General features: G+C 47.7%; 5 protein-coding genes across 5 annotated transcripts; 3 read left to right on the top strand and 2 right to left on the bottom strand.

Annotated features, from left to right (window-relative positions):
- Positions 1-3201: 3201 nt before the first annotated feature.
- SPPG_09482 (uncharacterized protein) lies at positions 3202-3912 on the bottom strand. Its single transcript, XM_016757649.1, has one exon. The coding sequence runs from the start codon at positions 3575-3577 to the stop codon at positions 3236-3238; it is 342 nt and encodes a 113-aa protein (XP_016605275.1). The 5' UTR covers positions 3578-3912; the 3' UTR covers positions 3202-3235.
- Positions 3913-4075: 163 nt separating this feature from the next.
- SPPG_07621 (uncharacterized protein) lies at positions 4076-7196 on the top strand. The gene is made up of 10 exons (XM_016755786.1): positions 4076-4454; positions 4520-4854; positions 4934-4957; positions 5022-5149; positions 5233-5531; positions 5598-6244; positions 6307-6407; positions 6460-6501; positions 6571-6691; positions 6753-7196. The coding sequence occupies exons 1-6, from the start codon at positions 4281-4283 to the stop codon at positions 5904-5906; spliced, it is 1269 nt and encodes a 422-aa protein (XP_016605274.1). The 5' UTR covers positions 4076-4280; the 3' UTR covers positions 5907-6244; positions 6307-6407; positions 6460-6501; positions 6571-6691; positions 6753-7196.
- Positions 7197-7436: 240 nt separating this feature from the next.
- SPPG_07620 (uncharacterized protein) lies at positions 7437-11071 on the top strand (the record flags this gene model as incomplete). The annotated part of the gene is made up of 2 exons (XM_016755785.1): positions 7437-10477; positions 10543-11071. The coding sequence occupies exons 1-2, from the start codon at positions 7500-7502 to the stop codon at positions 11069-11071; spliced, it is 3507 nt and encodes a 1168-aa protein (XP_016605273.1). The 5' UTR covers positions 7437-7499.
- A 1885-nt stretch (positions 11072-12956) lies between these two features.
- Positions 12957-15917, top strand: SPPG_07619 (uncharacterized protein). The gene is made up of 7 exons (XM_016755784.1): positions 12957-13296; positions 13660-14144; positions 14200-14679; positions 14743-14841; positions 14905-15085; positions 15250-15522; positions 15580-15917. Exons 1-7 carry the CDS (start codon positions 13069-13071, stop codon positions 15805-15807), a joined length of 1974 nt encoding a protein of 657 aa, XP_016605272.1. The 5' UTR covers positions 12957-13068; the 3' UTR covers positions 15808-15917.
- Positions 14238-17058, bottom strand: SPPG_07618 (uncharacterized protein). The gene is made up of 4 exons (XM_016755783.1): positions 16028-17058; positions 14892-15970; positions 14711-14807; positions 14238-14658 (listed from the first exon to the last, which is right to left on the bottom strand). Exon 1 carries the CDS (start codon positions 17052-17054, stop codon positions 16062-16064), a length of 993 nt encoding a protein of 330 aa, XP_016605271.1. The 5' UTR covers positions 17055-17058; the 3' UTR covers positions 14238-14658; positions 14711-14807; positions 14892-15970; positions 16028-16061.
- Positions 17059-17141: the final 83 nt, after the last annotated feature.

Raw genomic sequence — 17141 nt, 5'->3', positions numbered from 1 at the left:
ATTGGATGAGACGCGTGGCACATGAAACTGATGGAATGCTGATGATTGTATAAGAATTTACACCAACCCTAACCCTAACCAGCAGCATCATTGAGTCTTGATTGGAAGAAACGCTCCGCCAACACGAACAGCAGGAGAAAACTTTGGATAATCCTCTCTTGAGGGGCCTGGCCTCTGCTATCAGTCCTTTAGCTGTTTCCAGATCCTCACAACAAGTTTCAATCCATAGCCTGACGATCTTTCATATGTTCCCCTTTCGTCGGCCATCCGGCAATTCTCTCTTGAATCACATCATCTGACTGGATCTTTAGGCATATGTTTTTTATGTTTTTACGTATTATATTTCTCTGTTGCAACGAAATTTAACTTTTATGAGTCACGCAGCCAATACTGATGACGCAGCGACGCGAGGTTGATCTCGGAGCCAACCGGGGGCCATCTGGCTGAACTATCTTTCGCGGGCCTTTGTTTAAACCTTCAAGTTTCACTTTGCTTCTGATACTAATAAGTAGACGAGACTCTCCTATCAACGTTAGCACAAGTCCCGTATCTTGGAAAACCATCCTTCCATTTCTAATTCGAATTGTCGAGATCGCGTCATGAACTTTGTGAGAACGCTACGACCAACGAGCGCGTATAAAATACAAGGAATACGCAGACCTCATGTGGCTATCTTGCATTCTTTTGCCATATTCGGATCTCGCTATGCCACATCTCTCGGAAAAACGCAAGGTTAGAGACGGACCTTTGTCGCAGGCTCCATCTGCATCTCTTGGCCCACATGCACATGTAGATCACACTCTGTCAAACTGGCAACGCTCCATACTTACTATTTCGATCTTGAAATGCAGGTCGTCTGGTTATTCTTGGATCTGGCTGGGCTGGGTTGAAATTGCTGGGTGGGATAAATGTCAAAGACTACGAGGTTGTCATGATCTCGCCGCGGGTAGGATTATTGCCGGCTTTGACAAGTCTATGTCGCATTCGTTAGTTGCATCGAATATTTGGAATTATTTAACTTGTTTACTTTTATGCATAGAATCACTTTGTATTCACTCCTCTACTGGCAAGCACATCGGGTATTGTGGTCGTCTGATTTTGGCGTATGCGGTCATCTAGCCTGATGCGTGATGTTAGTGGGCACTCTAGAATTTCGTACGATTACAGAGGTAAATCGACATGGTGGATAAAAAGGTCTTCGTGCGAGTGGAAGGAAGTGACTGTAACCTATATATGCGTATTGCATCACAGCCAATTCGACACCACAATCGAAAAGCCAAATATTATCAAGTAAGCGCCACTCTCACTTGTCATCACTCGCGGAACGTGCGCTCAAGTGCAATGCACTCCAGGCGTGGTGTGATGCCGTAGATCTACGCAAGAAAGAGCTGGTATGCACGCCAGCTCTTCCGGACATGGAACCCTTCACACTTAGCTACGACAAGGTTAATTTGTGAATAAACCATCCTCATTCACTTCATGAAGCTTACTTCATCTCCAGCTTGTTGTTGCTGTCGGCGCTTATTCGAATACCTTCGGCATTCCCGGTGTGGAAAAGTACGGATTCTTTTTGAAAGAGATCAGTCATGCTCAAAGGATTCGAGCGCGCATCATTGAATGTATGGAAACGCCGTAAGAAAGTTTAGACTAGTCGTTATCTGAAGCGGTATACGCTATAGGTTTCGAAATGGCATCCGAGCCTAATATTACCGAAGCGGAACAATGGAAGCTGGTATGACGACAAATGACAGGTTGGCAAATTGACCAGGCAGTTGCTGATTGATATTACTATTTTCAGCTTAATGTAGGTTGCCACGCTATCAGGCTGGGTGGGCATTATTGGAAAGCTAACACCTTGCGGTAGTTTGCCGTTGTGGGTGGGGGACCAACTGGTGTTGGTAAGTGATGCAGGGATGCCAGCCTTGCCCAACTTGTAGGCAACATTTTTAACATGTAAAGGGCAGAATTCAGGTCTGATTATGCATCTGAGCGGATTACCTCGTTCATTTAACACTGAAAATTCCCTTCTTCTGCTCGTCTGTAATGAATAGTGCGGAATGTGAGTAAGCTTCCGTTTAATTTGGGTTCTACGATGCTGGGTTCTCATTTTATTTCTTTTCAGTACATGGTGGGTGGCACACATGGTTTGCCACTTGGGCTCTCGCTGAGCGGATCTATTTTGGGTTCTTCCACTAGATTTTATTAAAGACGATCTCACACGCCTGTATCCGCGTCTCATGGATAAAGGTGCGATTGAACGTCTCACCTTGATATGTATGTACTTGACTCATTATTGCGCACAAAACAGTTCAAATTACGGTTAGGGTCACCTGTTTTTGGCCGTTGGGTACAATGTAGCTGACGCCTATTTAGGTCTACGATGTTGCGGAAAAGATTCTAGGTAGGGGTTAACGATGGTATCTCAGATGTTATTATTGGTTTGCTTATTTGCTGCAATGCTTTGCAGGGGGATTTGATGATGCTTTAGCTGCATGTGAGGCATCCACTTTGGTTGCTGTATGCTTTGGGCACTGCTTATCTTCTTGTATCTAAGATGCGACGAAGAAGTTCGCGCGTAGCGGCATTAAGATCCGTACAAAGGCGAGTTCTCTGACTCCAATCGTTCCTATGCGACATAGGAAGCCTAAATGGCATGGGTTTTACTATAGACCTTTATCAAGGAAGTTCAAAAGAACAAATTAAGTAAGTTCTATACTGAATGCTTGGAATTTTGTAGTGTACTAATCGCACCATGTTTGCAGTTCTGAAGGATGACACGGAAATCCGTGAGTTCTGATTATCGGTAATCGGCCTGCGGTAATGTCACCCTCACACACGTCAATCTAGCATTTGGTGCTCTCGTTTGGGCCACGGGCTTAACGGCTACACCATTGGTATGCATCGCACATGTATTACTCAATTGTACCTTTGATTTGACATTCAATTCAGATCAAGAACATGGAAGTGAGCCAGTCCCGTTCCAAGCGGCTTGTAACGGATGAGGTTAGAAATCATCGGCGCAATCTTGAATATCGCCCCTAACTAACAGTTACCAGTATTTGCGAGTCCTGGATAAGGAGGGCAAGCCCATATCCGACGTGTATGTTTTTGCATTCTGACGTTGGACACCATGGTGTTAACATTGGTGCACAGGTATGCCCTCGGAGACTGTGCAGTGATCAAGGACCAGGAACTACCCGCGACGGCACAAGTAGCGTCACAGCAAGGCATTTGGCTACGAAAGCATTTGAATAGGGTTGCCGCGATGCGAGATGACGGCAAGGTTTGATTTGTTGTTCAAATATGTTGCTCTATAACGTATCCTAACATGGCTTGTGCCTAGCCGTTTCGCTATTCGCACCTGGGAAGGTTGTAAAATGGCACGTGGATTGGGTATTGGGATCCAGTTGCTTATATCAAATATTTTGCAGCATGGTCTATGTGGGCAGTTGGAAAGCAATTTTCGATACATCTGGAGGCGCCCTGGAAACACCTGGCGCTGGCGGACTTCGAGGTCGACTTGCTTGGTTCGGTGGGTCTTTACTGACTTTGTTGATTTTTTTTTACACCTGTTCATATTACCTTGCCCCTAAAAAGTATGGCGGAGCGCCTACTTGATTCGATCTGTGTCATTGCGGAACATGGTTATGATTCCTGCTCATTGGTTTTTGACATGGTGAGTGATCAGAGAATCAGCGTACCTCACTCCCAATTTAACTCACAATCTCGTTCAAGGGCATTTGGAAGAGACATTTCGAAGTTTTAAGGCTCTTTTATATTTAGTAGCGCAGTGTGGATTAGCGTTGTTATGTAAAAATGGATGAGGACAAGTTTCAGATGTCTCATAAAAGATGGAAGCTGTAAATGATCTGGACTATATACTGCTTCATGAGCGCATGGGCTATTTTTTAAAAATGCATCGCCTCGTGCAAGGGAAAAAAAGGCACACTGATCGCCAATCCCGTGGTACACGTCACTCTCTGAGAAAGCTACAACACGCGCAGCTAAGCGCATCGCTACTAAGCCATGGCCGCATCATCGAATTTCTTAGCCACACAAAACAAATGGATCCAGCGGTCAATTTGCCTTGTCTTTTTGTTTTGTATTTTTCCAGCTTGGCCCCGTCGTCGTCATCTTGTCGTTGAGCGGTTTGGAGATTTACGCAAGAAATAGACAGATAGAGACTATTTATCACCATTCCCCACGACTGGGATCTGTCTGCTGAATTGCGCAGATCTTTTGTCAGAACGTAATTCCGGTTTTCACAACAGCAATTCACAATGTTCACAGCAAAGCTCTTGTCCAGCACACTTGCTGTCCTCCTCTGTGCGTCCAGCGTCGTTCGCTCTCAAGCGCCACTGGAACCAGATAGGGTCATGCTCGGGGCGTGGCTCGACACTTTACCTGGCCGCGATACACCAAAGCAGTTTGGCGAACGCTTGGGTCACAATGCGGTAAGTGCCATTGCTAGCCTTAGGACGGCACGGACCCAGCTCAACGTAAACTCTCATTGATTAAGGCACTTATTCACATGGCGGAGGACTTACCCCTGAAGACCCCCCATCTTCCCCCAGTCCGCTTGTTGGACGACGCGAACACGAATGCTATCCTCTATCTTTCTGTGTACCCGACAGTCATTCCTGAACAATTGAAAGATGGGGATATCGATGCATTTGTTGCCCAGATTGCTACCTTTGCAAGATCTGGGAGAGGTGTTTTTATAAGATTGGCGCCGGAAATGAACGGCTCCTGGCAGCCGTATGCTCAGCGTCCCATTGCCTACGCTGCGATGTGGAAGCGCATAGTCACTGCTATCAGAGCTAATAGCGATACTACTGGACGAGTGGCTTTCATGTACGTAATATATTGGCAGCTCCTGGTATTTCTCATTGGCGCCAGGCTGATGGACCGTTTTTTTTTTACTGGCCAACAGATGGGCACCAAATATGCAGCTCGGGTAAAGATCTGCTAGGAAACATCCTCTACCGTTGGAAACAATATTTAACACCGTTCAATTTTAGTTACCCGTACGAAGGTGGCGTTTACTCTATGAATGCAACTGTTAGCGCTGCTGAGACGCAAGCATTGGACACGAACAAAAATGGAAGATTGGATACACTCGATGATCCCTACACACCATACTACCCTGGTAAGATGATTGTTGGACCGGAGCTGTGGCTTGTTTATTTTCGCGTCTGGGTCGCTCGTCTAACTGATGAAGCGCGTTTGTAGGCAACGAGTATGTTGACTGGGTTGGTCTCTCGACGTACTGGTTCGGTGCCGACTACCCGTACCTTACCAATGATGTTCCACCGAGCGGCAGCATCCTCAAGCTCATTCACGGCACCGGCCCCGGAGCTATGGATTTCTATCAATTGTTCGCGGAGAGGAACCAAAAACCATTCTTTATCACCGAATCTGGTGCGGCCTTCCATCAGTACAGGATACAAAGCCCTGCGAACCCTGTCAACACCGGCGCTGTTGCCCCAGGACCCGGTGCATTGGCTATCAAGCAAGCTTGGTGGAGACAGGTAAGCTCATTACTATTTCCTTGTGCGTGCTCAAAAGTCGATGATCCTAACGACATCGCTATTTAGTACCTCACCAATACTACCTTTTTGGATGCGCATCCGCGATTGAAGGCCATCTGCCTCTTTGAATACCAAAAGCCGGAAGAGATCACGTTCCGTGACTTCCAAATTACGAACGACTCTTCCATCCTCGCTGCATTTAAAGCCGATTTTGAAAAACCTGAAGTTCAGTCCCGGTACCTCTTTGCCACAGTCCCCGAGAAAAAAATTGTGACGGACCCTGATGCAAAAAACAGTGGTTTCGCTTCTGTCATTCCTACCACCTTGGGCGCCTTGATGGCGAGTGCACTTGCAGCGTGGGCTGTTGTATTTTAAATCATTTATGTACTGTGATATCTCTTTTTGGATGATCATAGATAGAAAACTCTGAACTCCATGATCTCGTAGATAGAAGTCCGAAAAGGCAAGACTTGGGTTAGTTTCCCTGTTACTATGATCTAACGTTCCTGTAATATATCGATGTCTGCCCATCGGGGTTTAAGCGCGCCTGTGCTCTGGTACCAACAGATCCCCAAAATTAGTGCTCGTGATAAACTCGGAGATTACCTGCCGCATCATAGCGCCGACATCAAGCTACATGGGTTGGATCTGTGTGTCGCAAGCGATTTTCTCATCTGACTCTCCTAGGAATCATGTTTGGTGGCGAGCACCCAGTGAGTGCCATCACTTGGCGTTCAGAAGCAAGATTTCCTATGAATTCTGATTCCTTTTCAAGCTCAACTACTTGACCACTTTCCGAGCTGACTACACCCAGAAGGAGTTGGACCTGAAAGCTGCACGACAACACAAGGTTCGGCGTGGGCAGGAGGGCAGAAGGTGAGAGGATCTGTCAACGTCTGCTGTCTGTTCATGCTAAACCTATTCCCAGATCTGCGGATATCGATGATGAAGCTCAGAAGAAGGCAGATAGGTATTTGACCAGCTTCACACAAGACCTGCTGTAGTGTAATGCACTGTGTAAACTGGTATTTAATGGCAGGGCAAACCTAATCTCAACTCAACGTCGTGACTTTGTCCTTCCCGGGTTCGACCCCGCCGTAGCGGCTGCAAAGAGGCGGGAGCGACATGCAAATAAACCTGCTGGGCAGCCTACTTCATTGGTACAGGTCAGGTCGTTTATATAGTAATCATCCATCGATTTTAAGCATTTCCCCCTCCCAGAACTCGACAGGCCTCCTTTACGGTTCTGATGACCTTGCAACCCTCATCTCTGCCTCTAAAACTTCAACCCACAACCGAAAGCACGACATTTTCCTTCCAGTACCCGAACAACACAAGCGAGAAGGAGGAATTCAGACCTTTGCCGACTGGCCTTTGATCGCCGCCAAGCGCGTCGTATTTGGACGCTATGCGGATTCCAACGAACACGACAATAACATTTGTATTTCAAGAGTAGACGATTTCGAGAGGAGGCAAAAGCTTATTAGACAGCCTGTTGTTGGGGGAATAACAGCTGGCGTTGCTGGGAAGTGATTTTATCGAATGACCAATAGTATACAGTTCTTGCGTGGGTAGATCATGAACACGATGCAGTTAGGGATCCCTTGCGTATATGTCGATACTGTCATTCCCTGTATGTAACAGACTACATCTGCATCTTTATCCTACCCGCCACTACAGCACGATTCAACGTCTGGAATACGTTTGCCCCAATGAGGGGACATGTAGCATCTCCTTACATAAGCCAACTCCGATAATTTTTTGGTGTTCTTGCTTTGACATGTGGGTAGATGGATGCAACACGAGGATGCATTGTTAAATAGCCACTGCGTGCGGAGCAAAGTGATGACATAAGACGTATAAAAATAACTTCATAGAACAAAACGGATCATTAAGTAAGGTGTGCGTTAGTGTTGATTGGCTCCGCGTCGTTTGACCAAATCCTGCAACTTCCGGGAATCGGACAGGATGAGAGCGAGCCCACTTAGATCCAGGGGAAAGAAGGAGGCGGAGGACGAGCCCGTTGTGCGAGAACAGGAGGAAAGTGCGTTTAGGAGAGGCCCGATCAGAACGGAACCAAGGTCATCCAGCGCTAAGGAGTTACCAGTCATCCCTACCGTTACTGTCTCTCCAAGTCGACATGGTGGCACGACTAGTTTACAGCAACGCAGCGGATTTCCACATCAAACAAGTTACGAGAACCTTAATGAAATCGCCGAGGGAAAAGAAAAGGAACTTCCCGCACAACCTTTTCCAGGCGTTTCTCAGAAGGCAGATTCGCACAGCTCATCATGGGTCCCCGCTTCAAACGCCCTTACTCGCCAAAAGAGCGTTAAAGTGGACACCCCTAGCCATATACGTCGTGGGAGTGCATCCCACATCTTCTTAGACACCCGCGCACCCCCGACGCCTTCTGTTGAACGCGGGACATTAAGACGAGCGAACTCGATCATGATTCGTCCCGAGCGAGCACAAGATGAGCATGGCGAACGACCGCCAGCCATGACCATGCTAAAAGAGAAAAAGAAAAAGTACGACCCGTGGACGATCGTTAGCAGAGCACTTACCTGTTGGATACCTACTTTCTGTATAGAGCGATTTGGACGGATGCATGATCCCGCGGTCCAGCAAGCTTGGAGAGAAAAGGTTGCACTTTGTACCATTATTACTTTTATGTGCGGACTCTTGGGATTCTTGACGTACGGATTCGTTGCCACAGCATGTCGGACTCAGGAAACTGTAGGCATCGATGACGTGAGAGCTTCTACCCCCAATACCTTCCCTCACCGTTTCGTTATCAACGGAATTGTATACGATGTGTCGAAAATTCTACCTTGGCACAATTCCTTACCTGGGTTTACGACAGGCGGTCTACCAACAACTCATATCAATCAACTTACCGGCGTAGATGTGACTCCATACTTTTGGCCTCCAACTACACCACCAGCTGCTTGCAAGGACCTTTTTACGGCACCTTACGCTCCCAGTTGTGGCACTTCTGCTTTTCCAGCTTCATTAACTCACTGTCATGATCCAACTCGAGTCGCCAGAGTCCTTGCGGAATTCCCTGCCGCACGAATTGGGCCAGTTACATACGAATGGCCGGACATTGTATTTGAGCAGAGTACATATATGGCTTTTAAAGAACGGGTTTTGGACATGAGGCCGTACCTTAACGCCAATGTTAAACTGTTTGGAAATTGGACGGATATGGCCATCAGATCCCACCTTGGAAAAGATGCATCAAGAATCTTTGGTGGGTCTCCCTCTCGTATCAGAATGGGAGAATGTCTGATAGCCATGTACGCTGTCGGGCGGGTCGAAGAGAGAACTCTAGGATGCATTGCGTCCGATATAGTTCTCTACGTTTCTCTGATTATTATTTTATCCGTCGTGCTCATTCGATTCGCAATGGCGATTCTTTTTGACTGGTTCATATCTTGGCAGCTGGGTAAGCTCCAGCAAGAGCACGCCCAATCTGCAAAGACAGCTCTTCGGCGGCAGGTTCTAGACAAGGGTATCGTACCGTTCCCCATGAAAGGGAAATTGGACGGTGGAAGTGCAAGACCTTCGCCAGAACTTTCAGTTCCGCCTTCGCTACATGTATTGGACGGCCGGAAATCAGTGGCAAGTGATATTTCTGGTGACACCCTCGTGGGGTCCAAGCATCCTTCAGCACGGAATGAACAGCAGTCGAATGACGATCTTCGGCGTCACATGCCTGGCTGGTCGGGACCGCTGGCCGGGTCTGCCGTTTCCAAGTCCCCATCTACTTACAGTTCTCCCTACGGTTTAGAAGTATATACGGTGATGCTTGTAACGGCCTATTCAGAAGGCGAAGAAGGTCTCCGTAATACTATGGACTCTCTGGCGAACACGACTTATTCAGATGATCACAAGCTGATGTTCATTGTTGCCGATGGGCTAATCACTGGAAGTGGTAACGACAAATCCACACCCGAAATCATCATCGATATGCTGGAAATGGACAAGAATTGGCCCACACCGCCCGCACCCATGTCATATGTTGCTATCTCGGAAGGGACCAAACGGCACAACATGGCGCAAGTTTACGTTGCATGGTATAATAGTAATGGTCGATGTATACCCACGATTTTGGTCGTCAAATGCGGGACACCAGAGGAAGCCGATCAACCAAAACCTGGAAACCGAGGGAAGAGGGACAGTCAAATCATCCTGATGTCTTTCTTCCAAAAAGTGACCTTTGACGATCCCATGGCACCTCTCGATTATGACTTGTTCCAAAAGATTCATTACTTGATGGGAGTCACACCCGACATGTTTGAAATTGTCCTTATGGTAGACGCCGACACAAAAGTTGCTCCCGATTCTTTGGCCAGAATGGTGGCCTCCATGGTGTCCGATCCGATGGTGATGGGCTTATGCGGTGAAACCCGTATTGCGAACAAGTCGGAAAGCTGGGTCTCCCGGATTCAAGTATTTGAATATTACCTATCGCATCACCTTGCAAAAGCATTCGAATCTGTTTTTGGAGGAGTTACATGCTTGCCAGGATGCTTCTGCATGTACCGTATCAAAGCTCCAAAGGGTGATGGATACTGGGTGCCCATCCTCTGCAATCCAGACATTGTTGCAACCTACTCTGAGAACCGAGTCGATACGCTTCATAAAAAGAATCTGCTTCTTCTCGGTGAAGACCGCTTTTTGACGACACTCATGTTGGGGACATTTCCACACCGAAAGCAGATATTCGTTCCGCGAGCATTCTGCAAAACTGTGGTTCCCGCTGAGTTCAAAGTCTTGTTGTCCCAACGGCGCCGATGGATCAATTCTACCATACACAATCTGCTGGAATTGGTCCTGGTTCGGGAACTATGTGGAGTGTTTTGCTTTTCGATGCAGTTTGTCATCATGTTGGAGCTGATTGGGACAGTGGTATTGCCTGCAGCCATCATTTTCACCCTGTAAGTTTTACTTCTGGCCAGCACTGTATCATACGCTACCTAAACTCAACTGCATCCCCTACTAGCCTCCTCCTAGTTATGGCAGGGGTCAGTCCAGAAGTACCTTGGATCCCACTAGGCCTTTTAGCAGCTATCCTTGGTCTCCCCGCCATCCTCATAATGCTCACCACCAAAAGACGGGTCTACATCTATTGGATGCTCATCTACCTTCTCGCCCTTCCCATTTGGAATTTTGTCCTTCCCGTCTATGCTTTTTGGCATTTTGACGACTTTTCCTGGGGACAGACACGCAAAGTTGCTGGTGAAGGCGCAGGAGATAAATCGGGCCATGGAGCCGCGGGAGAGGGAGAGAAAGATGGTGCAACCGATGTACCAAGACGAAGGTGGGTGGATTGGGAAACAGAGAGGCGGAAGGCGATTGTTTTGGAATGGGAATTGGAGAATAGGAAGAATGAAGTTGTCCGCAAATATCGACAGAATGGCGAGCCTGGAGAGGGTGAAGATGATGTGACGGATGAACTTTTGGACGAAGAAGAGCCAATCAAGCTGCATCCGGTCCCACCACCTAGAGTGCGAATGAAAAGGTCTAAATAGTTATAGTTGATTCATTTCTAGGCTGTCAATTTGGAATATATTTTATGCGTCTTGCCCTTTCTCTCCTCTCCATCGTTGTCCTGTTCGCATGTCATCCCTTAACAGCTTTCTAAAAGACTACTTTTGTACTGCTCATTTAGACGCCTGGGATATGAGAACTGTAGCTAAAGTGATGTTATCGGAGGGTCCTCTCAAGATCTACAGTGTCCCAGAAATCCTTGAGGTGCTCAAGGACCATGAGAAAGCGACCTCTCTTTCAATAGAGCGGCGACAGAAAGCTGCGGGACTGGCTGTTTGTGAAGTAAGGCGGGGTTTGCTTCAGTGTCCTTATCTGATACACACATAGATTGTAGGAGACCATTGCTGTTGGAGTGGGCGCACCTTGTGCATCTGCACAACGCCTCAAGCGACCTCGGCAGTTTCCAATTGCCCTCTTCGTGTGCCCGCGATCCTTGTGCTGGCCGATATGCTGGGGTGCCAAAGTATGTTGCAATTGGTTCCATGTTTAGAGGATGCAGCGAGGTGCTACACCAAAGAACAAGGTCCGTTAGATCCTGTCGGGAAGAGATTCTCTCCCGAATAGCATGCCTTGGAAACTCAAGAACCGGTGTAGAAGATTATTGCTTTATTTTACATTTCACTATCCTATCTTCACACCTAGTCGTACTCATAACCGCAGCAGGTCTCCAAGGTGAACAGCCTCTAATTTATAGAACAATGTAGCTAAGGGAAGTCGGCAAAATAGATCCGTAACTTCGGGAACTTCACTGAGAGCACATTTTTTGCAAGTCAACCGATGTATATCCGTGCCACCTAGTCTGTTGCATCAGCAATGAGGAACTCATTGATGTTGCATATGATCTTTACTTGCCTGCAATCCATGGAGAGATACTCTCCAATCACAGCCGGTGTAGCGCCTCATACATTATTGAACCGGGCCTACGCTGACAGGACGTATATATCGTTCGACGATACCCGTCCTCCGCACGCCATCACATTCAGTAGATTGGTATCATAACGTAGATTTTCGCGGCTTTGCCTTGGAGTACCCCGGCGACATCAATGAGATACTCATTGCTGACGTGGAAGGCAAAGATTCGTTGTCAATCATGTAAATCTGGAAACATGCTTCTGTTTTTGTGATAGTTACCAAGAAGGGCTCAGAGAGATCGACGGTCTCTATTCAGTATGATGCGTGAAGATCCTATTCGATGTCCGCTGCAGTTCTTTTGGTTTGCTTTCCTTGCGGGCATTCTTCTTCCGAGAGTTTCTCTCCGATCAAATCGACGATACTCGGTGTACAGGGCCTTGGTTGCGAGGCTGTACGGATTCGTGTGCCGCACAGACGGCAACATTTTAGTGGCGACAACGGACACCGAAGTAACAATCACGCTGGGAGAACAACGCCTTCATTCTCGAAATAGAGATGAAAATTTACTGCAATGGTTGAGAGTTCCTCTCACCAGATGGAAGCCTAAATAGTTAGTAGAGTTACGGGGTGTTACATCAGCGGGGTACTCCCCATTACAACCAGTATCGAGTTTTTGATCGGACAAGTGTTTCTGCTATGTTCCCGTTATCTGTCCGATGAAATAGTCGATATAGTTGTACTGTACTGTACAGTCCAATGACGGCAAATAAATGCTACACACAACACCCACCCGCTGGACAATGCGCAGAGAAGCTCTGCTCACAGTTGAATGATGCCAATACCGCAAGCTGGACCATATGCAGAGAAACTCTGCATTTATATCTAGATTGTCAACTTGGTTATGCAAAACATGTGTTGGGGTGTCATCGGACGGAGCGGAGTCTCACGTGTCCGAACTTACCCCTTACGCGCGTAGGTCATAACCTCCACCATCGTCGCTTCGCTGCATGTAGTGGAGGTAAGGCAGGGTTTTCCTACACACACACAGAGAGAGAATCTCTCTCTGCCAAATGCTGGTCAAACTCACGCTCTATCTCTGCGTGTAGTCACATATCTCCGTTAGCCCATGTCCCGCGCAATTCAACGGGAATTTTTGAAAGAATACTTTCACGCTAACGACTTACGCGACTGGAGTGCAAAATCTGTTGTGCAAGCGCTCTTCCTGGATTGCCCACTTCCTCCTACGAACCGAACAACTGTCTCTGACGTCCTTGAGATACTCAAGAACTTCGCGGAAGAGGATTCTCTTCCCAAAGATTTACGAGAGAGAGCTGCACGACTGATTATTGATCCGGTAAGGCGGGGTTTGCTCTAGTGTTCTTGGATCTGATACACGCACAGAGAGAGAGAGACCATTATCTGTAGACCAAGCGCGCCTTATGCCCATGCATAACGCGTCAAGCTAACCCCGGCAGTTTCATATTGCCCGGCAATGCGCTTCGTCCCCAGCGCTCGCTAGCCTTGTGCTGGCCGGTGTTCTCTGATCGCAGAGTATCCATGGAATTCGTTCCGTGGATACAGGATGCACTCGCGGTGAACCTCCCCACATCCTAGGCCCCCTGAAAAGGCGGTTCTTCTGTCATCTAAGAGATGTGCTCTCTCTCTCTCACCGTGCGCATTGATACTGGTCAAACTCACGCTGTTTCTCTGCACGCAGGCATACTGCAGATCTCTAGATAAGTCCCTTCAGCGGACGCTTAAAAAACGCGACATGACCACTTATCGCATACATAGTCGCGGTAAATTCATCAACAACGTCAGCGGCTCAAATGAACATGTCCATATCGCCCATGCGCATCCGCAGAGGACCTTCGACGAAGAACGCGAAGAGAACTCTCTTCATGAACCACTGCGTATGGACGCCTTGGGTACATATCAGAAGATAGAGTTGGAGAAAGAGCATGAAGAGAACGCTCTTCATGAAACACTGCGTTTGAACGCGTCCGGTACTTTTCTGAAGAGGAAGTTGGGGGACGAACATGAAGAGAACGCTCTTCATGGACCACTGCGATTGGACGCCTCGGGCACTTGTCGTGATGAAGTGGAAGTACCACCCCCACTACCTACAACGCAGATGAATACAGTTTTTGAGAAGGCGATATCGGCAATGATCAACTTTCGAAAGGAGCATAAAGCAACAAGGTACTTGCAAACTGTTTCCCTAAGATTACTTCATTGTCTAATCTTAAGTTGTAAGTACTCTCTTCTGGTCAGCGCTGGACTTACGAGATCATGACCCCGATTACCCTTTGGATGATAATGAAAGAGCTACGGAATTTGTCGACTACACCACCCACCAGCAGCTTGTGAGTCAATTCGAGCGGATCATGAATCGCGCTAGTGCAAAGCTGAGTTCCTCAGCTGTGGCGCTGTTGTCAGTGATGCGAACACTCCTGGAATGTCATGAGCTGAACAGAGATGTCTCTGTTCTCGCGAGAACCATAATGGTCCATGGTACTGCAGGTCTCATTGACTTACTGAAGCGGTCTCTTCGGAACCTCACAGAGAGGATACTCTCTGAAGACGACGAAGACCATACATCTCAAACATCGGAGGATTCTGCCGCTGAAGAGTGCAATGAAACTCGTGAGATTTGGAGCAAGTTGGAAAATGACGCCAGGCAGATGGATAAGGACGACGAGATGACTATCTGGATCTGCAGAAAATTGGTTGAATGGTATCTCAGTTTCAGTGAGAGCTTCTCTCACCTTTGATGCCATTAACCCTGCTGCTACCTCAGCGCCGACATTGCGAACTGTCCACAGAACCCCACGGAGAGGACCATTGACATCTACTATGTTGTCCCTTTTGCCAAATTGCCGAACGCAGGAGTACGTTAGTAAGTAATGACACCGCAATTGACATATCATCGATACTGACTGTGCTCACCTGCTCTCGCCAGTGGTGAAGGATGTTCGCGCGCCGATGACGAGGACAAGAAAAGACGACAATCCACTACCAGCGGCGGAAAGAAGGTTGATTTCGACTACTTTCTGGGTACTGATGAAATTGGGGTGGGTGAGAATTTCGGCTACAAATCTTCCCGTGACAAACGTGATGGAGACTTCATTGCGGCGACCAAGGTACTATCAAGTTTTACTTTCATTATTCAATGTCGGACACCCCAAAGAGAATCTCTTTGGGGCATCTGTCGAAGTTCATCACTGCTATTACTGCAATGGTTGAGAGTTCCTCTCAGCCAAATGGAAGCCTAAATAGTTATCTCTGACATTTGAACTTTCGATAGTGTGCAATAGCACAAATTCGATCCTTGGTCAAGAAGACGTGTGTGCATCTGGAAGCACAGAACATCGCGCCGTCCAAGGAGCTCAAACACGGATTTGCTCAGATTGCTGTACCATTCCACGTTATCCGAGACTACACCGTTCGCTTTTTCTGCATGTTCGTTGTATGCGATGAGCTCTACGCATTTGCAGAGTGGGCCGCGGTTGATTCTGCAGGCATGAATGGAGAGATCCTCTCCATCTTGGACATGGCTGAGAACTTTTTGCTCTTTGAGGTACTGTTGGCGATTTCTGTGCTTGCTGCAACAGCGTGGCTTATGCATAGTCTGTAGGCCCTCGCCGGAAATGCTGCATCCTTACAGGCAGATTTACAAACAGCTGCACGCCGTCTTGTATCTACATTCGGCAAGAAGCAGCGAAGGGCCAGCATTTGGTCCAGAGGCGGTGCTCATGGCGTAAAGCCGCGACCTCTGGTGAAGAACAGCACAGATCGACCTAAAACCTGGTCTCGCGCGTCAGCACCGCTCGCTGGTGCTACACCAAAGAAGAAGGTCCGTTAGCTCCTGTCCGGAAGAGATTCTCTTCCGAATAGCGTGCTTTGTAAACTCAAGAGACGGTGTCGCAAAAGATTGTTGTTTTATTTTACATTACATATCCTATCTTCTTGCAATCATTCTTTTGCACTGAGAGCATATTTCTTGCAAGTCAACCGAGGTATATCACCTAGTCTGTTGCATCACAATGAGGAACTCATTGATGTTGCATATGATCGTTACTTGCCTGCCATCTGCTTCCACGGAGAGATACTCTCCGATCACAGCCGGTGTAGGGCCTCATACATTATTGCCAACGAATCTTTGCCTTCCACGTCAGCAATGAGTATCTCATTGATGTTGCCCGCGTACTGGAATGCAAAGCCGCGAAAATCTTCATTGTGGTACCAGTCAAAGAACCCGGTAGCACTGCTGAAGGTGATTGCGTGGGGAGGACGGGTATCGTCGAACGATATATACGTCCTGTCATGGTAAATGATGTATCTGGGCCGTGTTGTTTGAAGAGGAAGCTCTTCAGACAGATCGTATTGAACAGAGACCGTGGATCTTTCTGAGCCCTGCTTGGTAACGATCACAAAAACACAATCGCGTTTCCACAGTTTGCCGTTGATGTACAGATCGACTTTACAGTGGTAACGGTCCCGGGTTCCCTTTCTCGGCTTTCTTTGCTGAACCGCCTCGAGAGCATGCTGTGAGCTGGTCCCTGCTGACGAGAGCTGGATCCTAAGATCCTCGTTGTCGACGCTCATTTTCTCCACTCTGGCTTTCTTCGCGGGCACAGCCCAGTAACGTTTCGCCTTTTTTGCGCACGAGAAATTTACTTCTTCATCGTCGCTGGGCAGGGCAATAAAGTCCTCCTCGGCTGAAAGGACTGGCGCAGAGGGTTCTCTGCGATCTTCCGTCCTATTCGTCCCAAGAACTTGCAAGAGTTCCTCTTGCAACTGCGGGATTTTTTCGAAGTGAAGGAATTTTGCGTTCCCAAAATCACGCTGTTCGCGAGCGATGGTCAGTTCTCTCCTCCTGGCGTCAAGATCCTCTTCAATCTCCTTGGCAGTTCTTTTGGTTGGTTGGTCGCAGAGTTTCTCTGCGACCAAATCATGAATGCTGGATGAGGGGCCTAGGTTAGGAGGCTTTTCTTCTCCCAGGGTAATTGTTATTTCGTTGTCGTTTGTGGCTACTAAAATGTTGCCGTCGGAGCGGCAAACAAAACCATTTTCACAGCCGTCTTCCTCGTAGAATAGGTGGAAATTCATTACTGCTATTACTGCAATGGTTGAGAGTTCCTCTCAGCCAGACGGAAGCCTAAATAGTTGGTAGATTTACGGGGTGCTATATCGGCG

The sequence above is a fragment of the Spizellomyces punctatus genome (genome assembly GCF_000182565.1).
Source record: "Spizellomyces punctatus DAOM BR117 chromosome Unknown supercont1.16, whole genome shotgun sequence".
Lineage (NCBI taxonomy): Eukaryota > Fungi > Chytridiomycota > Chytridiomycetes > Spizellomycetales > Spizellomycetaceae > Spizellomyces > Spizellomyces punctatus.
Note: the sequence above shows the minus strand (reverse complement) of the source record. Positions and strands in the feature narration are given on the sequence as shown.